The sequence below is a fragment of the Loxodonta africana genome, chromosome 26 (assembly GCF_030014295.1).
Source record: "Loxodonta africana isolate mLoxAfr1 chromosome 26, mLoxAfr1.hap2, whole genome shotgun sequence".
Taxonomy (NCBI): domain Eukaryota; kingdom Metazoa; phylum Chordata; class Mammalia; order Proboscidea; family Elephantidae; genus Loxodonta; species Loxodonta africana.
Window position 1 is genome coordinate 45217155 of NC_087367.1, and position 25305 is coordinate 45242459.

The window sequence follows — 25305 nt, forward strand, 5'->3', positions numbered from 1 at the left end:
CTATTTATATATCTTGTAAAATGTATTCTCACATCTTTTGCCTATCTTATTTAACTGGGTTTTCTTTTTACTTTTGGATTGTAAGAGTTCTTTTTATATTCTAGAAACAGGTCCTTTATTAGATGTATGTTGTGAATATTTGCTTCCAATTTATGACTTGAATTTCATTTTCCTAACAATTTCTTTTGAGGATCAGAGGTTTTTTTTTTTTTTTTTTAATAAGACCAATTGTTTTCTTTCTGGGCTTTTTTTTTTTTGGTAAGCAAAGATGTGTTTACTTATCCCAGGTCACAAGGATATTCACCTACATTTTCTTCTAGAAGCCTTGTAGTTACAGCTTTTACATTTCAGTCTATAATTTATCTCAAATCATTTTTTGTTTGCTGTATAAGATAGAGGCCAAGGTTTTTTCTTTTCTATACATTTACCAGTTGTCTTAGCACCACTTATTGAAAATACTTTTCTATTGAACTGCCTAGTGCCTTTGTTAAAATTCCATTGGCTTTATATTTTTGGTCATATTTTTTCAAATCTATTCTGTTCCATTGATATGTCCATTCTTATATCAGTACGTTTTTTCCATACGTTGTAAAATCAGGTAATATGAGTTTTCCAACATTATTTTCATGATTGTTTAGGCATTTTAATTACATTTTAAAATCAATTTGTTTATTTCTTTAAGAAATTGGTGGAGATTTTGTTAGAAATACATTGAATCTATAGATCAATTTGGGAAGACTTGACATCTTAGCAGTATTAAGGCTTATCTAAGCATGGTATATCTATCTCCTCACTCCTTTAAGTCTTCTCTAATTTTTTTCTCAGCTATGTTTTGTGGTTTTCAGTGTAGCGGCCTCACATATCCTTAGTTTTAACATTATAGTATTTGTTTTAAAATCTTACTTATTGCATTTATTGCTAATATATAAACATACAATTAATTTTTGTATATTGACCTTGTAATCTAAGATTTTGCTGAATTTACTTACCGGTTTTAGTAGTATTTCCATAGATTTCTTAGTGTTTCTACACACACAATCATGTCATCTGTGAATAATGATAGTTTTACTTCATCCTTTGCAATCTTTATGCTTTTTATGTCTTGTTCTTGTCTGAATGCATTGGCCAGGACCTGCCAAGGTTGGATAGAAATGGTGAGAGTGGGCATACTTGCCTTGTTTCTGATCTTAGGAAAATTCACCCTTGGTATGATGCTAGTAGGGTTTTTGTAGATACCCTTTAGCAGACTGAGGAATTTTTCTGTCTATTCCTAGTTTGCTGACAGTTTTCTAAATCATTAAGGGGCTTTGAATTTTGCCCAGTGCTTTTTCTGCATCCACTGAAATGATCATATGGCTTTTATTCTTTATTCTGTTATTGTGGTGAATTATATTGATTTTTAAAGGCTAATCTTTCATATAGGAAACCCTGGTGGCATAGTGTTTAAGTGCTACAGCTGTTAACCAAAGGGTCAGCAGTTCGAATCCGCTAGGGGCTCCTTGGAAACTCTGTGGGGCAGTTCGACTCTGTCCTATAGGGTCACTATGAGTCGGAATCGACTCGATGGCACTGGGTTTTTTTTTTTTTTTTTAATCTTTCATATACAATTGGTCATGATATATTATCCTTTTTATATATTGCTGGATTCAATTTGCTAATCTTTTGTGGACAATGCCTGTGTCTATGTTCATGAGGGTTATTGGTCTGTAATCTTTTCTTATAATGTTTTCATCAGGCTTTGGTATCCATATGCTGCTGATGTCATAAGTTGGGAAGTGTTCTCTTTGACATTTTCTGAGTTTATATAAAATTAGTATCACATTCTCCTAAATGTTTGAAAGAGTTCACTAATGAAGCCTTCTGGAGCTGGAGTTTTTTTGGGGGGAAGGTTTTTTATTAGTCAGAATTTCTGTTTTTTTCTTGTGTTAATTTGGTAAATTGTGTTTTTCAAGGATTTTTTTCAATTTTGTCTAAGTTGTTGAATTTATCATCATAAAGTTGTTCATAATAGTCTTTTTGATATCTGTAGGATCTGTGATAATGTTCTCTTTTTCATTCCTGACACTGACAATTTGTATTTTTTCCTTTTTCTTGATCAGATTTAACTATTATATTAATCTTTTCGAAAGTCATCTTCTGGCTTTATCATTATAGTTAATTTCTTTATTATGGTATTTTGATCACAGAAGGTGGCTTGTATGATTTCTGGTTAGAATCTTATTTTTTAATGTGTGCTGTTATTCATGTTCATTCCACTTGTCCCCATACTCTTTCGTGTACCATAATTATGTTACTCAAATCATCTATGTATATACTAAATTTTTATCTGTTTGATTGCTTTTCACCCTGAGAGGATATTAGTTTCAACGGTGATTATGGATTGGTCTGTTTCTTCTTGATTTTTTCTGTCTATACTTTGAAGCTCGTTTGTTTATTGCACAGTTATGTTTTCTTGTGGTTTTTGTTTATATGCAATCCTTCTTAGTCCTGTGTCACACTTTTACCTTGAGTTCTGCTTTGTCTGATGTCAGTATATCACCTGCTTTTAATTTTTCCACTTACTTTGCATATATTTTAAAATTTTGTTCTAGGTGTGTCTCTTGTAAACAGCATCTGAGCTAAGACTCAGATTTTTTTTTTAAACAAGCGAACTTAAACTATTTACAGTTATTGTGATTGCTGATACGTTTCCTTTGTGCCCATCTTCTTGTTGCATTTCCCCCCTACCTTTCCCCTACCGCCTTGCCCCATTTCTCTTTCTTTCTTCCCCTTTTTTCTTCTTCTTCTTTCTCGCTTTTGTCCTCTTATCCCTTTTCACAGTTTCCTGCTTGTAGGGGGAGCCATTTACAGGAGGCTACTAACTTTCTCCTATTGCATTTGGTATCCTCTACAGGATAAATGAAGGGGCTCTGGTGGCACAGTGGTTAAAGTGCTTGGCTGATAGTCAGAGGTTGGTGGTTTGAACTCAACAGCCACTCTGCAGAAGAAAGATGTGGCAGTCTGCGTTTGTGAAGACTTACAGTCTTGGAAACCCTATGGGGCAATTCTACTCTGTCCTTTAGGGTTGTAGGAGTTGGAATTGACTCAGTGACAATAGGTTTTTGGCTGTAGGATAAATGGAGTTCCTGGGTGGTGCAGACAGTGTTGTACTTGGCTGCTAACCCAAAAGCTGGAGGTTTGAATTTGAATCTACCCAGAGATTCCTTGTAAGAAAGACCTGATGATTTACCTCCAAAAAATCAGTCATTGAAAACCCTGTGGAGCACAATTCTAATCTGACACACATGGAATCATCATGAGTTGGAATTGACTCCATGTCAACTGGTTATGATAAAAAAAAAAAAACCAAACCTGTTGGTGTTGGGGCGATTCTGACTCATAGTGACCCTATAGGACAGAGTAGAACTGCCCCATAGAGCTTCCAAGGAGCATCTGGCAGATTTGAACTGCCAACCTTGTGATTAGCAGCTTTAATTCTTAACACTACACCACCAGGTTTTCCCATCTAGTTACAGGATAAATAAAATAGTGCCACCTAGCCAGTGCAGCAGCTTTCCCCTATGTAAGCCTTAGATCTCATTCTGAATTAATGATTATATCAGATCCAGCCCAGAAATGAGAAAACTTATTCTGTTGGAAAAATTTCTTAGTAAAGTTGTTTCTGTGTCTTGTTTCCTTAGGAAGTATGACATCCCATCTTGACCTCTTTGTATATCATGTTTCAGACCTGTAATGCAGGATCAGTAAATGTTCTGAAATCAATAAATGGTTGTGAGATTTTACAGTTGGTCTCCCTTGTACCTTTTTTCCCCCCTTTCAACATTTAGAATACATAGATTCGGCACTACTATTAAAAAAAAAAAAAAAAAATTTTTTTTTTAAATCAGTTAGAAAGTTGTTTCCTGTTTTCTTTCAATTCTTTCTGGTTATCATGAGAGAAAATCTGTTTGATCTTTTCTTTATCTCTCTCAAATACTAGCTAATACTCCTTCCTTTTTGAAAACAATGAACTGGGGCAGGGGGCTCAAGCTCATTGTCTTGGAGGGCAGCAATATTTAGGTAGAATTTAGTAATGTTTTTGTTTTCCTTTTAATTGATTTTATGATTACCTTCTAGTTTGTCACAATAGCTACAGATTTTCCACTTAAGCTAGTGATTAAGTTTATCCTTAAAATTTTTGCTTTACCAAAAGACAGAAAGGGCCACATAAACTAGAGACTACATCAGCCTGAGACCAGAAGAACTAGATGGTACCCGGCTACAACAGATGACTGCCCTGACAGGGAACACAGCGGAGAACCCCAGAGGGAGCAGGAGAGCAGTGGGATGCAGACCCCAAATTCTCGTAAAAAGATCAGACTTAATGGTCTGACTGAGACTAGAAGTACCCCGGAGGCCATGTTCCCCAGACCTTCTTTTAGCCCAAGACAGGAACCATTCCCAAAGCCAACTGTTCAGACAGGGATTGGACTGGACTATGGGATAGAAAATGATACTGGTGAGGAGTGAAATTCTTGGATCAAGTAGGCACATGAGACTATGGGGGCAGCTCCTGTCCGGAGAGGATATAAGAGGGCAGAGGGGGTCAGAAGTTGGCCGAATGGATGTGAAAGTAGAGAGTGGAGGGAAGGAGTGTGCTGTCTCATTAGCGGGAGAGCAGCTAGGAGTATATAGCAAGGTGTGTATAAGCTTTTGTATGAGAGACTGACTTGGTTTGTAAACTTTCACTTAAAACACAATAAAAATTAAAAAAAAAATCTTTTTTGCTTTGAAAAGATATATTGATTTTAAAGAAAAACATTAAATACAGGTAGAATAGAAGAGTATGACAAAATTGGAGAATGTGGTATGTGTTGGAGGTTGGATGTGGCCCTGGTGGAGAAAATGGTATGGAAATGAGTGAAATTTAAGATTCACTTTTTCAGCATTTCTCAGGCTTTTCGATATTTTGTTTCATCTGCAGCACCAGCTTTGGTTTAACAAGTGTCTGAAAGGTCGGCAATTCGAACCCACCAGCAGCTCTGTGGGAGAAAGATATGGCAGCCTGCTTCAGTAAAGATTATAGCCTAGGAAACCCTATGGAGCAGTTCTCTGCCCTGGAGGGTCATTCTGAGTTGGAATCGACTCAACGGGTCTGGGTTTTATTGAGTATCTCCTTTGTGCAGGGAACTAGGTCCAAGGGACGTGATGAGAAGTACAGTGTTCCTCACCTTGTGGTCTAGGCAGGGAAGAGGGCAAGTGCACGCACGGCAGCTGCTGCAGACTGTAGCGTGGTAGATGTTGTCTCAGTGCCAAGGACATCGTGCTGACGGAGGAAGCAGAGGTCCTATTTGGCTGTGGGCCTGAGGCCTGGGCTCAAACTTAGGTTTCAGCCAAGGTGCCCTTCTCCCTTCTATGTTGAGCCTCTCTCCCTAAATCCACATCAATTTTTGGGGGGGGGGGGGGAGAAAGGGCATTTTTTTTTTTTTTGGTAAAAGTTACCATGAGAAGTGCTATCCAGGAGGAAGGGTATCAAATGGGCACTCAGAAGACAGAGTGGCCGTCAGATTTTAGCAGGGTAGTAACTTAATTGTTTTGAGTCCCAGTTTCTTCATCTTTGTTGATGCTGAGACCTACTGTTGATCCGGCTTCCTAAGCCAGCACATGGGAGAGCTGTTCGTGATGTCGGTTTGTGTATCACTGTCATCTTCACTGTAGTATCAGTTTCAGAATACTGATGGATAATGAGTTTACTAAAATACTGAGAGTATTTTAGTTGTTTATTTCTTTTCCTTCTCACCTTTTCTCCTATTTTTTTTTTCTAGGTCTTGATGCCGAACTTTATTATGTGAGAAACGACCTCATTAGTCATTATGCTCTCTCCTTTAACCTGTTAGTACCCAGTGAGACAAATTTTCTGCACTTCACTTGGCATGCAAAGTCCAAGGTAAGAGAGTGGTTAAGCACAGACACCAGGACAGGGTCACACAGGCCCCAGAGACGAAGGCAAGCAAGGGCTGATGTGAGGAGTGGGCTGCCACCTGTACAAAAGGGTCAGGGAGTGGGGGACTGTAATAGCACAGTCTTTTCAGGTTTATATTTTAAATCTTTAGCCTATTCCTTTCAAGTTTCTCAAACCCTTTAAAATGAGGGTGGCCATGATTTAGGCACTTATATCCTTCCAGGCTTTTCAAACAGAGATGCAGATTGAGTTTGAGAAGGGAACAGCCCCACAGAGATACTGACTGTGCTGTTACGGTGAAGAAGTGATATGAGGTGGGAGAGGGGTTAGTGAGAGAGTTGTTTTAAACACGTTTGATACAATGTATATAGTTCTCCCATTTATGGAGAAATACTGAAAAGTGGGTACAGCAGACACAGGCAACCTGAGCATACTGTGGCGAAGCTTCTTTAACTGTAAGGGGCTAAAAACCAAACGCTTAAGAACCCTATGTTTCTGAATTCTTCACATTTCGTCTGACTGCCTAAATTCCTTGAATGTGATGGATTTTGTCCTAAGTCAGAGTGGGAGGCCAAGCTAGGACCCCCCTGTCCCCGGCAACCAACTTCTTTTTAACTTTGTACATACTTTATACATAGGCTTCTGAGTAGGATTTTATTGGGAATTAAAAATAGTCTTGCTGCTAAAAACAAGTAAAAAAAAATTTTTTTTTTTTTTTTTTTTTTGCTTTAAGTGTTCTAAAGCGGTGTCTGGCTAGGTGTTCGTTGCAAGTTGTTTAGATCTGACAACTTTAATACAAATTTCCATGTCTTTATTTTTTTCTGCTTAGAAAATGACAGGTTGGGAAAATCTAGACATTACAGAAACAATATGTTGGGAAAATTCAGACATTACAGAAATTCTTTTTAATGGCATTATAATATAATATTGTATGGATATATGAAGTAGTGTTACTTATCCAGTCCCCCATTGATGGACATGTAGATTTTTAATAGCATTTTATTATTTCAGACAGTGCTTCCTTTCACTGTTACACACAGGTGCCTTCACTTCATTTCGCAGACAAAAGCTATGGTAAGAGGGTGATGAAAACTGATGGTAGTTCATCTTTTGTTGCGGTTTCTACCTTGTTATTGTTGAATATAAAAGCAAAAAGTATATAGACATATATGTATTTGTCTATATGTATGTATGTGTGTATATATGTATGTATAGATACATGCGTATGTATATATATACACAGATGTTAAGAATACCTTTGTTTAGAAATTTTTGTGCATTTGTAGGATTATTTCTGAATAGTGAAATATCACTAAGGAGTCTATATGGCTGGATCAAAGAGTGTGCATGTTTAAAATTTTGATAGTTATTGCCAAATTGTTCTCGCTTCCTTCTTCCAAAATAGTACCAACCAATCAACACATGCCTTACAAAGTGAATAAGAGTGCTTATTTTTTCTCTTTGCCCCTTAACCCTAAATATTTTGGGTGTATTTCTTTGTTATTTGTCAGATAAGTAAAAATTATTATATAAATATGTTGTTGTGTACCGTTGAGGCGATTCTGACTCATAGAAACCCCATGTGACGAGTAGAACTGCCCACAGGGTTTTCTTGGCTGTAATCTTTATGGAAGCAGATTGTCAGATCTTTATCCCCAGAGACCCTGGGTGGATTCAAACTGCCAACCTTTTGGTAAGCAGCTGAGGATTTAACCATTGTGCCACCAGGGCTCCCTTTTTGAAGCTTACAGGCCAGTTATTTTGTAGACTGTCCCTCACTTTGAGTTGTTGAAGGTTTCCTAATGATTAGACTCAAGAATGTCTCCTCGGCAGTAATACCACAGAAGTGCTGTCCTTCTAAGTGTACCTGGTGACAGTTTATCCCCTTACTGGTGATGTTAACTAGCTCACTAAGTTCACCACTGTAAAGTTTTCATTTTGTAACAATAAGCAATTTGTGGGAAGATAATTTGAGACTATATTAAAAAAATTGTGTTCCTCGTCACGCTTCCAACTGCACCCATTTCTCACTTATCTGCTATCTCATTAGCTGACATTTTGCATTTACGACAATAGTAAAAAACCTACTGTTCGATTATTTTGCACGTTAACAAGGCGCTGGGCAAGGCAGCAAAGGCTGCAGAGCATCCCCTCCTTGAGGAGGGTCTCTGGGTGGCCTCCAGGAAGCTGGGCTGCACTGCCTCATGCCCTCTGCTCCCTCCTGTTGGCAGGGATGTAGCATCCACCCGCTGCTCAGGGCCAGCCTGCTCCGTGCCACAGCCTCCAAGGGGTGCGCAGGCAGCACTGAGCCAGTGGGCTCCTGTTCTGGGTCCCAGCTCCTATGTGGCTTGGGGCCCTGCAGCTAAAAATTGCTGTGGGGTGGAAAGGGAGGAAAGAAAGAGGCATTGGAGAGGGTGTTTGGAAGAAATGTAGGATGTTTGGAAGAAATACATGAGAGCTTAATAACATTCAAAAGTGAACTGAACCTGGGCCTAAAGCCTCTGCCTTGTTGGGGCTGGGTGTGTGGCCAGGCTCCCAGCGCCCTCTACAGGAGGCCCAGAGCCTCAGTGACTCACCAGGCCCTGAGGGCAGAACAGGCTCTGGGATGAACTCAGGGTCTACAAGAGTGGAGTCCTGGAGGTGGGTCTGCAAGGGAAGCTCTCTGACCCAGCACAGGAGGAAGGTGAAGTGGTTAAACCGTGGGCCTTCCAGTCACGCAGTCTGGCTTTGTCCAGCTTTGTCTTCTTCAAGCTTCCTCTGAAGAAGAATAATCCATAACTGGACTCGTCACAGTTATGTGCACATCAGTAGATCTTAGTGGATATGTTTTCCGTGATCATATTTTCTTAAAAAAAAAAAAAAATCAGACAAATGGATAGTCTGAAAACAAAAAAAAAAGAAGTCCTCCATTTTTGTGTAACACCAATTTTCACATAATGACCTGGTCTTTGGAGCCTATGTCAATAAGTGAGGAGAGGGTGTACTAGTGTTAGCATCTGAATTTGGAATTAGGTTTCCCTTTTCAGCAAGTGCTGTCGTGGAGGGTAGCAGGTTCCCTTTCAATGTAAGAGGTTAGACCTGTGCTGGATAACCAGTCTCTCTGGAGATTTTAGAATAGTTGATTAATTCAAGTTCATTTATTTTAAAAGTTAATCTTTTGAGTAGGAGTATATACACATGGTATAAAATTTAAAAACCATAAAGGGTGTAGGTTCCTTATACCATTCTAGTATCATCTCCCAGCAATCCAGCCACCTAGTTACCCTTCCCTGAGGCAACCACTATTACCTAATTCTTGTCTCTCCTTCTAGAAATAGCCTGTATATATAAGCATGTATATATATTTTATGCAGTATGTATATATTCCTACACATGTGTGTGTATAAACCAAACCAGACTCGTTGCTGTTGAGTCCATTCTGACTCATAGCAACCCTATAGGACAGAATAGAACTGCCACAGAGGGTTTCCAAGGAGCAGCTGGTGAGTTTGAGCTGCCGACCTTTTGGTTAACAGCCAAGCTCTTAACCATTGCGTCACCAGGGCTGCGTGTGTGTGTGTGTGTCTGCATATCGGAAGGAGCCCGGGTGGTGCGACAGTTAAGGCCCCTTTTCCCCTCACACGGCTGTGTTATATATCATCGTGTGTGTTTGCGCTTTGGTTTATTGATGAGTTTCTAAGAGAGGAAACTAAGAGCCAGTTTGGGAAGAGACTCGCTTAAGGTAATAGTAGGGCCAGAGGAGGCAGGAAGCAGAGGTGACCCAAACTGGAAAGGCCACATAAGGGGCAGGGTAGATGTGGGCAAAGGGTTCTTCATCTGGTCGTGTTGTCTCAGGGATGCAGTCAACCTTTAGATGAGACCCATGACTCCCAGCTCTAACTCTTAGTCAGAAAGTCTCGGCTCTTGTTTTTTAAGATTTTGCCAGAAGATAAAATATTTGCTTCCAAAGACCCTCAGGCTCCCTGGTATTTTAGTTCAACATTGTAGATATTTTAGCATTAGTTTTTACACATCAAAACTCCTGTTAATAGTGTTGTTCTCCAGTGTTTACATGATTCTGTTTTGTCTTCTCAAATAAATTGTCGTCTCCTCAAAGGCTGAGGCTGTGTCTTATTCTTGACATGTATGTCACACATGCCTTAGTGAGTGGTCATTAAATACCATCGTGTTAATTGCATTTTGAGATGGAATGAGAACTCTGGTACCGGTTCTCTTTCACAAGGCCGCACACTCAAAAAGGCAGAGACGACTGGGTGGTTTTTACAGATAATTAGTTTCTTCTGTATTCTGGAACATTCTTCCATATCCAGAAAAAACATGCAGTTGCATCTATTAAGTATCAATAGATAGATAGCTGACAGGCAAAAATATAAGAAAATGTAGCAGGATTCCCACCCCCCCGTCCCAACCCCGTAGCTGTTCTCTGGTTTCAGGAATTCATCATTGTCAGAAGGCGCTACGGGGAATTTGTCTAGGGTTCCTACAGCAGCCTCTGGGGTCGCAGCCTGCTTGTGTCTCCTGCAGAGTGAGGTTTCTCTGAGAAAGTTAGTGCTTCTGGTAATTTCAGAGAAGTTTAAAAGCTATTTGGCTGCAGGCGAGTATTCATTTTAAATCCGTACTGTCCATGTTCCAGAAGGAAATGGCTTAACTCATCAGCTGGCTATTTGCAGTTGCAATTTGTTTCCAAGTAAGGGCAGATTACCAAAAATGTTTATTTTTTAGCTTATTCAAATATTTATATTTTCTCTAGTTCCTTTTCTGAAGTATTTTGGCTCATTCTATTTTTGGTAAACAACTGCTGTTCAGATTTCCTTGGTTTCTAGTAGATGGTAAGTGTTAGTTTTTGAACAGATTTGTTTCTTGAAGGAGTGATTGGCAAGTGAGATTCTTTATAGATCAATACATGCCAAAGTAGAGAAACTTGGGCTTTAATAATTTGTTATTTTTTCTCTGATCCCAGAAACGGCAGTTCTAAAATTTTTATCTTAAAGACTGCAGAGGGAGAAGGGACTGCCTTGTGAATGCCTCACACACATTTATATAGTCCCTCAAAAAGGGTAGGCTTCCATACTTTTGTACTTCTTATTCCTCCTGACTGCTGTTATGGCCACAGGGTTTGCCTTCTCAAGCTTCTTAATCAGCCACTTCATCACTTCTCCCCACGCACCCAGCTCTACCTGGCTCCACTCACAAGCTCATTTTCCTCGTTTCACCCGTCTCATCTCCCTCTTGCCATGCAAATACTTGGCTGCTAGTCTTGTCTCTCCTCCCCACAGCACTGCAGCTAGGGCCCTTCAGCCCATTGTATACAGACTCCCCACCCCCTTCCTTATGTCTCTCTGCCTTCCTAGGGCTTCTGCTCCCTGGTCAGCTCTGCCGCTGCGGGCCGTGTAGGGCTAGGCAGTTTTGGCTCTTCGGTTTGTTGTAGGAGAAATGTGAATATCCCTGGCTCTCCAGGCAGGCACTCTTATTTACCATTGTTCTCAGAGCCAGTTTATGAGTCACCATCAGAAAGTCAGCTTATTAATTTTATGGTTATATCTTGGTTTTGAGCATGCATTCACTCGTAGATTCATACATTCATTCAGAGGTCTTTGCCATGCTAGGTGCTGAGCACGTAAAAGGAAGAGATGTTGCCCATGGTATTTGCCATGGATTTGCTCAGTTTGGTGGGGCGGGGGGAGGCACTGTTAACAGATGAGGTGCGATACCATGGTCTTAGTGCGCTCGCTGAGATGGGAGTGAAAAGACAAGAACACTGAGGTGGGGACAGCCAGATCTGCCTGGACCACCTGGGATAGCTTCCTTGAAATGGGGATGGTTGATTTGGATCTTGAAGGATGAATAGAAGTTTGCCAGGGGGAAAAAAGAAGGAAGAATCAAGGGATTGTGTAAAGGAATAGTCACAGCAAGTCCTGAGCATAGAAACATGAGTTTAGGATATCAGGACTAGAGGAAGAAATGGGGGAAATAAAGAGAGATGACCTGAAATGATAGGTTGAGGTCAGGTATAATAATATATAATAATAATGATCTATAAAAGTAATTAGTTCTCGGGGGCGGAGCCAAGATGGCGAACTAGGCAGACGTTACCTCGGATCCCTCTTACAACAAAGACACGGAAAAACAAGTGAATTGATCACATACATAACAATCTACGAACCCTGAACAACAAACACAGATTTAGAGACGGAGAACGAACTATTACGGGGAAGCAGCGATTGTTTCCAGAGCCTGGAGCCAGCGTACCAGTCAGGTACGGCACAAGCACAGAGACCTGCTCCACCCCCCTGAACTAACCCCGGGAGGGGGACCAGCCGGTTCCACGGGCGGCGTGGGACGCAGCCGGTAGGAGAAATCCCCGGGAGGCAGTGACTGATCTTGGAGCAGAAAGAGCAGCATCCGAGCCGGGGAACCGTTTTGCAGGGATTTGGACTGCACGCAGGTACGCCATAAACACGGAGAGTTGCTCCACCCCCTGAACTAACCCCGGGAAGGGGACCAGCCGGGTCGCGCGGGCGGCGTGGGACGCAGCCGGTAGGAGAAGTCCCCGGGAGGCAGCGACTGGTATTGGAGTGGGGAGAACAGCGTTCCAGCCGGGACACTCGGTCGCGGCACAAGCACGGGGAGCTACTCCACCCATCTGAACTAACCCCGGGAGGGGGCCTACCTGGTTCAAGGGGGCGGCACGGCCACGCGGCTGGAGGGAAGAGAAGTCCCCGGGAGGCAGCGACTGATTTTGGAGTTGAGAGTGCACCGTCCCAGTAGGGGAGCCTTGACGCTGGGCGTGGGGCTGGAAGCGGAGGATCTGACCGTGACTCCAGCAGGCCAGACCCCCTGGGGGCAATCTCCACACAGTCAGCACACATAGGCAACGCGCCCGCGGGAATCTCAGATATAACAGTCATTCCAAGCAAGACAAGCAACTCTGGCTATATTCTGAGGTGCTACTCTCCTATCTCTCTGTTCCCTCCCGCACCCTCCCCAGGCGGCTTCATTAACATCTGAATAGCCTGAGCCAGAGGGAGAACTCTGATAGGGATCTGATCGCAGTTTTTTTTAGCGGATTTTCTGGAAAATCTAGTTTCCCAGTGATGGCTCGGAGACAACAATCCATATCAAACCACTTAAAGAAGCAGACCGTGACAGCTTCTCCAACCCCCCAAACAAAAGAATCAAAATCTTTTCCAAATGAAGATACAATTTTGGAATTATCAGATACAGAATATAAAAAACTAATTTACAGAATGCTTAATGATATCACAAATGAAATTAGGATATCTGCAGAAAAAGCCAAGGAACACACTGATAAAACTGTTGAAGAACTCAAAAAGATTATTCAAGAACATACTGGAAAAATTAATAAGTTGCAAGAATCTATAGAGAGACAACATATAGAAATCCAAAAGATTAACAATAAAATAACAGAATTAGACAACACACTAGGAAGTCAGAGGAGCAGACTCGAGCAATTAGAATGCAGACTGGGACATCTGGAGGACCAGGGAATCAACACCAACATAGCTGAAAAAAAATCAGATAAAAGAATTAAAAAAAATGAAGAAACCCTAAGAATCATGTGGGACTCTATCAAGAAGGATAACCTGCGGGTGATTGGAGTCCCAGAACAGGGAGAGGGGACAGAAAACACAGAGAAAATAGTTGAAGAACTCCTGACAGAAAACTTCCCTGACATCATGAAAGACGAAAGGATATCTATCCAAGATGCTCATCGAACCCCATTTAAGATTGATACAAAAAGAAAAACACCTAGACATATTATCATCAAACTCACCAAAACCAAAGATAAACAGAAAATTTTAAAAGCAGCCAGGGAGAAAAGAAAGGTTTCCTTCAAGGGAGAATCAATAAGAATATGTTCTGACTACTCAGCAGAAACCATGCAGGCAAGAAGGGAATGGGACGACATATACAGAACACTGAAGGAGAAAAACTGCCAACCAAGGATCATATATCCAGCAAAACTCTCTCTGAAATATGAAGGCGAAATTAAGATATTTACAGACAAACACAAGTTTAGAGAATTTGCAAAAACCAAACCAAAGCTACAAGAAATACTAAAGGATATTGTTTGGTCAGAGAACCAATAATATCAGATATCAGCACAACACAAGGTCACAAAACAGAACGTCCTGATATCAACTCAAATAGGGAAATCACAAAAACAAACAAATTAAGATTAATTAAAAAAAAAATACACATAACAGGGAATCATGGAAGTCAATAGGTAAAAGATCACAATAATCAAAAAGAGGGACTAAATACAGGAGGCATTGAACTGCCATATGGAGAGTGATACAAGGCGATATAGAACAATACAAGTTAGGTTTTTACTTAGAAAAATAGGGGTATATAATGAGGTAACCACAAAAAGGTATAACAACTCCATAACTCAAGACAAAAACCAAGAAAAACGTAACGACTCAACTAACATAAAGTCAAACACTATGAAAATGAGGATCTCACAATTTACTAAGAAAAACGCCTCAGCACAAAAAAGTATGTGGAAAAATGAAATTGTCAACAACACACATAAAAAGGCATCAAAATGACAGCACTAAAAACTTATTTATCTATAATTACCCTGAATGTAAATGGACTAAATGCACCAATAAAGAGACAGAGAGTCACAGACTGGATAAAGAAACACGATCCATCTATATGCTGCCTACAAGAGACACACCTTAGACTTAGAGACACAAACAAACTAAAACTCAAAGGATGGAAAAAAGTATATCAAGCAAACAATAAGCAAAAAAGAAGAGGAGTAGCAATATTAATTTCTGACAAAATAGACTTTAGACTTAAATCCACCACAAAGGATAAAGAAGGACACTATATAATGATAAAAGGGACAATTGATCAGGAAGACATAACCATATTAAGTATTTACGCACCCAATGACAGGGCTGCAAGATACATAAATCAAATTTTAACAGAACTGAAAAGCGAGATAGATACCTCCACAATTATAGTAGGAGACTTCAACACACCACTTTCGGAGAAGGACAGGACATCCAGTAAGAAGCTCAATAGAGACACGGAAGATCTAATTACAACAATCAACCAACTTGACCTCATTGACTTATACAGAACTCTCCACCCAACTGCTGCAAAATATACTTTTTTTTCCAGCGCACATGGAACATTCTCTAGAATAGACCACATATTAGGTCATAAAACAAACCTTTGCAGAGTCCAAAACATCGAAATATTACAAAGCATCTTCTCAGACCACAAGGCAATAAAACTAGAGATCAATAACAGAAAAACGAGGGAAAAGAAATCAAATACTTGGAAAATGAACAATACCCTCCTGAAAAAAGACTGGGTTATAGAAGACATCAAGGAGGGAATAAGGAAATTCATAGAAAGCAACGAGAATGAAAATACTTCCTATCAAAACCTCTGGGACACAGCAAAAGCAGTGCTCAGAGGCCAATTTATATCAATAAATGCACACATACAAAAAGAAGAAAGAGCCAAAATCAGAGAACTGTCCCTACAACTTGAACAAATAGAAAGTGAGCAACAAAAGAATCCATCAGGCACCAGAAGAAAACAAATAATAAAAATTAGAGCTGAACTAAATGAATTAGAGAACAGAAAAACAATCGAAAGAATTAACAAAGCCAAAAGCTGGTTCTTTGAAAAAATTCACAAAATTGATAAACCATTGGCTAGACTGACTAAAGAAATACAGGAAAGGAAACAAATAACCCGAATAAGAAATGAGAAGGACCACATCACAACAGAACCAAATGAAATTAAAAGAATCATTTCAGATTATTATGAAAAATTGTACTCTAACAAATTTGCAAACCTAGAAGAAATGGATGAATTCCTGGAAAAACACTACCTACCTAAACTAACACATTCAGAAGTAGAACAACTAAATAGACCCATAACAAAAAAAGAGATTGAAACGGTAATCAAAAAACTCCCAACAAAAAAAAGTCCTGGCCCGGACGGCTTCACTGCAGAGTTCTACCAAATTTTCAGAGAAGAGTTAACACCACTACTACTAAAGGTATTCCAAAGCATAGAAAATGACGGAATACTACCCAACTCATTCTATGAAGCCACCATCTCCCTGATACCAAAACCAGGTAAAGACATTACAAAAAAAGAAAATTATAGACCTATATCCCTCATGAACATTGATGCAAAAATCCTCAACAAAATTCTAGCCAATAGAATCCAACGACACATCAAAAAAATAATTCACCCTGATCAAGTGGGATTTATACCAAGTATGCAAGGCTGGTTTAATATCAGAAAAACCATTAATGTAATCCATCACATAAATAAAACAAAAGACAAAAACCACATGATCTTATCAATTGATGCAGAAAAGGCATTTGACAAAGTCCAACACCCATTCATGATAAAAACTCTTACCAAAATAGGAATTGAAGGAAAATTCCTCAACATAATAAAGGGCATCTATGCAAAGCCAAGAGCCAATATCACTCTAAATGGAGAGAACCTGAAAGCATTTCCCTTGAGAACGGGAACCAGACAAGGATGCCCTTTATCACCGCTCTTATTCAACATCGTGTTGGAAGTCTTAGCCAGGGCAATCAGGCTAGACAAAGAAATAAAAGGTATCCGGATTGGCAAGGAAGAAGTAAAGTTATCACTATTTGCAGATGACATGATTATATACACAGAAAACCCTAAGGAATCCTCCAGAAAACTACTGAAACTAATAGAAGAGTTTGGCAGAGTCTCAGGTTATAAAATAAACATACAAAAATCACTTGGATTCCTCTACATCAACAAAAAGAACACCGAAGAGGAAATAACCAAATCAATACCATTCACAGTAGTCCCCAAGAAGATAAGATACTTAGGAATAAATCTTACCAAGGATGTAAAAGACCTATACAAAGAAAACTACAAAGCTCTACTACAAGAAATTCAAAAGGACATACTTAAGTGGAAAAACATACCTTGCTCATGGATAGGAAGACTTAACATAGTAAAAATGTCTATTCTACCAAAAGCCATCTATACATTTAACGCACTTCCGATCCAAATTCCAATGTCATATTTTAAGGGGATAGAGAAACAAATCACCAATTTCATATGGAAGGGAAAGAAGCCCCGGATAAGCAAAGCACTACTGAAAAACAAGAAGAAAGTGGGAGGCCTCACCTTACCCGACTTCAGAACCTATTATACAGCCACAGTAGTCAAAACAGCCTGGTATTGGTACAACAACAGACACATAGACCAATGGAACAGAATTGAGAACCCAGACATAGATCCATCCATGTATGAGCAGCTGATATTTGACAAAGGACCAGTGTCAATTAACTGGGGAAAAGATAGACTTTTTAACAAATGGTGCTGGCATAACTGGATATCCATTTGCAAAAAAATGAAACAGGACCCATACCTCACACCATGCACAAGAACTAACTCCAAGTGGATCAAAGACCTAAACATAAAGACTAAAACGATAAAGATCATGGAAGAAAAAATTGGGACAACCCTAGGAGCCCTAATACAAGGTATAAACAGAATACAAAACATTACCAAAAATGATGAAGAGAAACCTGATAACTGGGAGCTCCTAAAAATCAAACACCTATGCTCATCTAAAGACTTCACCAAAAGAGTAAAAAGACCACCTACAGATTGGGAAAGAATTTTCAGCTATGACATCTCCGACCAGCGCCTGATCTCTAAAATCTACATGATTCTGTCCAAACTCAACCACAAAAAGACAAACAACCCAATCAAGAAGTGGGCAAAGGATATGAACACACATTTCTCTAAAGAAGATATTCAGGCAGCCAACAGATACATGAGAAAATGCTCTCGATCATTAGCCATTAGAGAAATGCAAATTAAAACTACGATGAGATTCCATCTCACACCAGCAAGGCTGGCATTAATCCAAAAAACACAAAATAATAAATGTTGGAGAGGCTGCGGAGAGATTGGAACTCTCATACACTGCTGGTGGGAATGTAAAATGGTACAACCACTTTGGAAATCTATCTGGCGTTATCTTAAACAGTTAGAAATAGAACTACCATACAACCCAGAAATCCCACTCCTAGGAATATATCCTAGAGATACAAGAGCCTTCATACAAACAGATATATGCACACCCATGTTTATTGCAGCTCTGTTTACAATAGCAAAAAGTTGGAAGCAACCAAGGTGTCCATCAACGGATGAATGGGTAAATAAATTGTGGTATATTCACACAATGGAATACTACGCATCGATAAAGAACAGTGACGAATCTCTGAAACATTTCATAACATGGAGGAACCTGGAAGGCATTATGCTGAGCGAAATGAGTCAGAGGCAAAAGGACAAATATTGTATAAGACCACTATTATAAGATCTTGAGAAATAGTAAACCTGAGAAGAACACATACTTTTGTGGTTACGAGGGGGGGAGGGAGGGAGGGTGGGAGAGGGTTTTTTTATTGATTAATCAGTAGATAAGAACTGCTTTAGGTGAAGGGAAAGACAACACTCAATACATGGAAGATCAGCTCAATTGGACTGGACCAAAAGCAAAGAAGTTTCCGGGATAAAATGAATGCTTCAAAGGTCAGCAGAGCAAGCGCGGGGGTCTGGGGAACATGGTTTGCGGGGACTTCTAAGTCAATTGGCAAAATAATTCTATTATGAAATCATTCTGCATCCCACTTTGAAATGTGGCGTCTGGGGTCTTAAATGCTAACAAGCAGCCATCTAAGATGCATCAATTGGTCTGAACCCACCTGGAGCAAAGGAAAATGAAGAACACCAAGGCCACATGACAACTAAGAGCCCAAGAGACAGAAAGGGCCACATGAACCAGAGACCTACATCATCCTGAGACCAGAAGAACTAGTTGGTGCCCGGCCACAATCGATGACTGCCCTGACAGGGAGCACAGCAGAGGACCCCTGAGGGAGCAGGAGATCAGTGGGATGCAGACCCCAAATTCTCATAAGAAGACCAAACTTAATGGTCTGACTGAGACTGGAGGAATCCCGGCGGCCATGCTCCCCAGACCTTCAGTTGACACAGGACAGGAACCATCCCCGAAGACAACTCATCAGAAATGAAAGGGACTGGTCAGCGGGTGGGAGAGAGATGCTGATGAAGAGTGAGCTAATTATATCAGGTGGACACTTGAGATTGTGTTGGCAACTCTTGTCTGGAGGGGGGATGGGAGGATAGAGAGAGAGGGAAGCCGGCAAAATTGTCAAGAAAGGAGAGACTGAAAGGGCTGACTCAAGACGGGGAGAGTAAGTGGGAGTAGGGAGTGATATGTATGTAAACTTATATGTGACAGACTGATTGGATTTGTAAACGTTCACTTGAAGCTTAATAAAAGTTATTAAAAAAAAAAAAAAAAAGTAGTTCTCTTGACAAACGGCAGCCACTTAGAGATTTTTAAGCTGCTTTGGCTTCTAGGAAGAGCCCGGGCGGCGCAGTGGTTGAGAGCTTGACTGGTAACCGAAAGGTCTGTGGTTTGAGTCCACCAGTCGCTTCTTGGAAATCCCACGAAGCAGTTCTACTCTGTTCCTTCTGTTCGTTGTGAGTCGGAATCAACTGGGCAGGGTTTCATTTTCGTTTTGCTTCTAGGAAGATAACTGTGGCTACAAGGAGGGAGCAGAGATGGGCTGAATGGGGTGAGACTGGAGGTAGGGAGAGTATAGGGATGCTATTAATGGCAGCCAGTGGGAGAACTAAAGGGCCTGGACTGGGACAGTGGTATTTAGTGAGCAGAGACCTTCTGAGGTAAAATTTCCAGTATTAATAAGTCATTTAGGAGCCCTGGTGGTGCAGTGGTTAAGAGCTACAGCTGCTAACCAGAGGGTCGGCAGTTTGAATCCACAGCCACTCCTTGGAAACCCTATGGGGCAGTTCTACTCTGTCCTTTCGGGCCACTATAAGTCGAAGTCAACTCGATGACAGTAGGTTTGTCTTTTTGGTTTTATTAGTCATTCGATGTGAGGGGAGGAAGGAGTTTGGGATAATTCCTAGGTGTCTGTTCTGGAAAATTGGGTAGATGACTTCACCAATAACTGAGACCTAAAACAAAGGAGGCAGAGCAAGTTTGGAGAAAGATAATCAGTTTGGCGTTGAATCTGTTAAATTTGAGGGCCATAACATCACTAGGTGGATGTGTCTAATAGGTAATTGGACATATGGGAGAGAGAGAGCGAGCAGCTGATCCCACGGATACAAAGTCCATGGTGAAATGGGCTAGAATCTAGTGTAGTATAGTAGAATTTGTCATTTGGAGAGTGGAATGGGCCTTTCCTTGGAACTGGAGTACAAAGGATGGATGCTGTGACAGATATGCCTGGTCCTTTAAAGGAAAGGTAGTAAAGGAAGTTCACATTTGCTAGCCAAAAGGTACAAGAACATTGTCTGAAAGGGAGGAGGTGGGGAGGGCATCGAATGGTGAAGGATGAGGTCCTGTGAAGACTGGAGTGAGAAGACTAGTGAGAAGGAGGGTCGGTGAGGAAGGAATTGCTGAGCAGGACTAAGGGCCTCGCTTTAGATTGGGGTCATCATTGTACAAGAGCATCCATCTCTTCCAGGATGTGATTTCCTCTAACAGTGCTAGACCACAGGAGCAGAGCAGGTGGCCATCAGGAGGCTGGGCTGACCTCCAAGGATGCACAGGAGGAAGGCAAAGAGTTGAGGGTGCTGATATAACTGTCAATAATGACTTTTGGGGGGCACAGACTGGGTAGTAGGTAAAAGTGAAATCAGGTGGTCATAGCTGGCCTTGGAAAGGAGCCAAGTGGCTTAATTGGCCATCGCATCCCTGCAGTGAACAGTCCTTGGCTCCTAGTAGTGCCTCATAGATGTTGGTTGAATTGAACTAGTGGAAACTGGTGGTTTTGTAAGAATCACAGAGGTGGGAGGTCAGAGGTAGTGGTGGAATTTTTGCATTTGTTTTGGTTATGAAGCAGTTCTTAACTGTGTGTAGGGATAGAGAATACTGAATATTGAAGCCACCAGGAAGACGGCAGGAGACAAGCCAAGGCCTATGCAAAGCGCTGTCTTTGATGTTGATGGAATGAGAAATAGCCAGTATGGGCGAAAGTTGTGAGTTTCAGAGTGTAGGGGATTTTGCATGAAGAAGGGACATTTGGAAAGGATCTTACAGTTCTGAAAGCATGCTGACTGCTTACTCTCCAGGCCCTGAGGGTCAGGTGTTGTAGGAACTGAAGGATAGGCAGGGGAAGGGATGATTAGATGACTTCTGAGGAAAGCCAGGTTGGGGGAGAAGGCGGGGAAGACCTTTGTGAAGAAAGTGAGAGTGTGGAAGTCTGTTTAGAAGAGCGGGGTTCCTGAGGTGGGGGACAAAACAGAAGGGCTGCAACAGTGTTCTTGGGAGGGCCCTGAAAGGGGCTCATGTCAGAATCACAGGGGTTGGCAGTGGGCTGGTGATTATGGGGATGTGTGTCGGGGCAATAGGGTCGTTGCTCTGGAATGACCTTGATGCTATTGGGGTTTGCATTTATCGGAAGGGACCTGTGCTAGGCTGACAGGTGTGTTGTATCATATTTGATCCTCATAACATGTTATGTTATCTTCATTTTACAAAAACTAAAAGCTCAGAAAAGTTAATAATTTACTAAGGGTCACACGCTGTTGTGAATAGCTTGGTTCCAAACTCAGTTCCTGCTGATTGTGCTAATTTCTTTTGTGGACTTTCCCTTCAAGTATTGTCCTGTTGAGAGATAGCATGCATGTGGGTAGTGAGTGCATTCTTTCAATGCTAATCAATTGAGTATTATTAAGAACCCCCTGCTCATTCCCAGACGAAGCTTCTTGGTTGTAGTTCTCTAGTACCCCCTGGTGGTAGTGATGGTATAGTGGCATTCTAAGATGAGAGTACTAAAAAGGTCCCTAAAAAAATAGGTCCCTAGATGGTGCAAATAGCTAGCTAACACGTTTGGCTGCTAACTGAAAGGTCAGCAGTTCAAGTCCACCCAAGTGCCTCAGAAGAAAGTCCTGGCCAACTGCTTCCAAAAATCAGCCATTGAAAACCCTATGGAGCACAGTTCTACTCTGATACATATGGGACTCGCCCTGAGTGGAAATCAACTTCACGGCACTTGGTTTTTTTAAGGTGGGAGTGAATTCATCCCCATTAAGGTACCACTAAGTCACTGAGTTGGAACCGACTTTGATGGCAGCAGGTTTTTTTTGTCACTGATGTCTTAAAACCAAAAAAAAAAAAAAAAAAAAAAAGCCCACTGTCGTCAAGTTGATTCTGACTCATAGTGAGCCTATAGGACAGAGTAGAACTGCCCCATAGAGTTTCCAAGGAGCGCCTGGCGAATTCAAAGTGCCGACCTTTTGGTTAACAGCCGTAGCACTTAACCAGTACCCCACCAGGGTTTCCACTGATGTCTTAGAGCAAGCCTTTATCTGTTGTGAATGTGGCACTTAGCAAATACGGTCTTTAACAGTTGTTTGTGTACCTAACTTAGCTGCACACCTGTATAGTGTTTAGCACAAGGACTTGCACATAGAGTATGAAAGGAGAAACCCAGAGGGGGAACTAAACTCACTGAGTTGAACCCTTCTTATTCACGGGTAATACCCCTGCTCAGCTGGTGGTCGAGGCCATCTTTCCCTCTTAGTCTTCGATGATATTCTTTTATCTTTAATCTATCCTGTTTCATTGGCTTTTGCCATTAGTATATAAACACATTTAAATCTCTCCCATTTAAAAAAAAAAGGAAAGGAAAAAAAAAAAAAAACCTGTGATTTGGTCTTCTTCCCCTCTTTCCCCATCTCAGCTACTGCCTGTCTTAGTCTTCCTAGTTAAACTTCTTAAAGAATGGTTTCTTGAACCTCTTCCCTCCCACTCCTTTCTCAAACCACTGCCCTGTGCCTCTGCCAATCCTAGCTCTCCACCAAAGCTGACCTGTGGCTACTAAATGGAAGAGTGGTACTATGCTTATCAAGATCCTGTGGGCAAGACAAAGAGTGACTTTAAATATGAGGCCTCATGCAAGGTCTCGAAGGTGCAGCCATTCTGAATTTCAGCTATTGCTTTGCAATTTGAGTTGCTTCTTCCATGAACATCTCTTTGTAGCAACAGGGCTATATTTATTGATGCAGATTGGTCCTATTAAGCCACATTGGGTTGGGCAGGTATTGATAGATAATATTGGTGTTTTAAAGCTGTCATGTTGGTTACTTCTTTTCCTTTCTGGATTCTGAATCTCTTGAGAAATAGACCCAGGGGTTAGGTAGAGACCCAAATGTAAACAAACTTTGTTAATGGTGAAAACTGGCGTAGAAGATGTGGCTTAGATGTTCTGTAAGAAATTTGTGCTTTGGAACCAAGTGGGTCTGCAGAACTGACCTTCACCCACCAGCCCCGTGGAGGCTCTGAGAGCTTGACTTTTATCAACCAGAGAAGACATGGATGACCAGTCATTGTCAGTAAATGACAAGTTTCAAGTCCTTGGTTCTTCATATGTGGCTGTCCAGCCCTCAGCAGGATTTCCACATCCTAACTTGGAGGTTTCACAGCAGAGTGGTGGTACTTTACGTAAAATTGAGCTGGCTCGCTGGATTGACTTTTTATCCAATTGAAAATTTCTAGGATTGTTGTGGCAATTTGGATTTTTTTTTTAATGGCTGGATTATTTGCATATAGGGCTTATTCATTAATTAATGATCTAATAAGTCAAGCTGTTAGTGTTCTTTCTGTTGCCACGGACCCAGTTTATTTCTCTTCATTTTACAGGTTGAGTATAAGCTGGGGTTTCAAGTAGACAATTTTGTGGCTATGGACATGCCCCAGGTCAACATTTCTGTTCAGGGGGAAGTTCCGCGAACTTTATCAGGTGAGTGTGGAGTCTTCAAAGGGAAGGTTAACATACCGCTCCCAACTGTGTTCCCCATACCACAAAAAGAATGTTTTAACTACTGATGTGCAGTGTGTCTTACTTAATAGGTATAGATGTGTCCACCGCTATGCCACCAGGGTTTCCATAGATATATAAGTACTTTGGAAATTAATTTTTGTAAATGCTAATTATTAGTACCATGTTCTTAAACCATTCCCTCTTCTCCATCCCCACTAGAACTGCCTGTGCTCAGTTCCTCCATGTCTCCGTTTCTGCACTGCTTGCACTGGCCTTCATACGGGTCCTTGTGTCTGGTTTTGTTCCCCTTTGATTAATCCCCACACTTGGCCTGGATGAGCACTGCACACACATATTTGACCGTGTCAAGCCTGCCAGTGCTCTCTGCCCCTGTCAACTAAATACATTCTAGATTCTCTAGCCTGTGTACTAGCTCCTTTACCGTCTATCCTCCTGCCTTTCTGACCTTCTCATTGCGCTTGCCTGGTCCGTCAGTGTCCCAGCAGTTCCATACTACATGCAGTTCTCATATCCAAACTTTTGCACATACTTTTGCACACTGCTCTCTATATTTGGAACCATTTTCGCTTTTTTCTGCTTGTGAACTCCCACTCATCCTGCTTGTTCTGCAAGACTCAAAATCGCTACTGCCCTTTTCCTGTCTCCTTCTTGCCCTCCAATTGATAACTCTTTCTGTTCTTGCTGCCCCATACCCCGGCCGGTTGCCGTTGAGCCGACTTCAACTCATGGCATTCCGTGTGTGTCAATAGAACTGTGCTCTATAGGGTTTTCAGGGGCTGATTTTTCGGAAATAGATAGCCAGGCCTTTTTCTTTGGAGGTGCCTCTGAGTGGACTCAAACCACCAGCCTTCCTTGAATTTAACTTTTAGAACTGGTGATATTATCTTGTAATTCTTTGTGTTTGTCTTGCCCTATTAGGGTGTGACCACTCGGAGAACAGGAGCTGTCTTTTTTTACTCTGTAACCTTAGTGCCAGGAGTCGCTGGGTGGTGCAAATGGTTAACACGCTTAGATGCTAACTGAAAGGTTGAAAGTTTGAGCCTGCCTTGCAGTCCACTTCGAAAAAAAACCAGTCATTGAAAACCCTTTGGAGCACAGTTCTACTCTGATACACATGGGGTTACCATGAAGTCAGGATCGATTAAACGGCAACTGGAAGATAGACGCTTAGTGCCTAGCATGGTAACTGGGAGGGGTAGGTACTCAGTACATGTCTCAGTAAGTGAATTAAGTGCCATAATTGCACCAGTATGACTACTTTTAAAACTAATCTTTTGAACAAGGTTCTTGAAGAAATAAGATTTTGAGAAAATGGATATTTTTAAAAATTGAAAGTATAAGCCACAATGGTTGTTCTGGAACTTTTTTGGGAGGTTTCATATAGTGTTATTAGTGACACGCATTAATCTAAGCTTTAAGAAAGTATAGGAAGTGTGGTTAATTTTTATGGGT

The 25305-nt window shown here is 41.1% G+C and overlaps 1 protein-coding gene across 4 annotated transcripts in view; it reads left to right on the forward strand.

Moving 5' to 3' along the window:
• Window positions 1-25305, forward strand: part of RYK (receptor like tyrosine kinase) — a 162627-nt gene that overhangs the window by 45703 nt on the left and 91619 nt on the right. For all 4 annotated transcript variants that reach the window (XM_064277290.1, XM_064277291.1, XM_064277292.1 and 1 more), the window contains exons 2-3: window positions 5805-5926; window positions 23712-23811. In XM_064277290.1, coding sequence (XP_064133360.1) covers window positions 5805-5926; window positions 23712-23811 — 222 coding nt within the window. The remainder of the gene's footprint in view (window positions 1-5804; window positions 5927-23711; window positions 23812-25305) is intronic.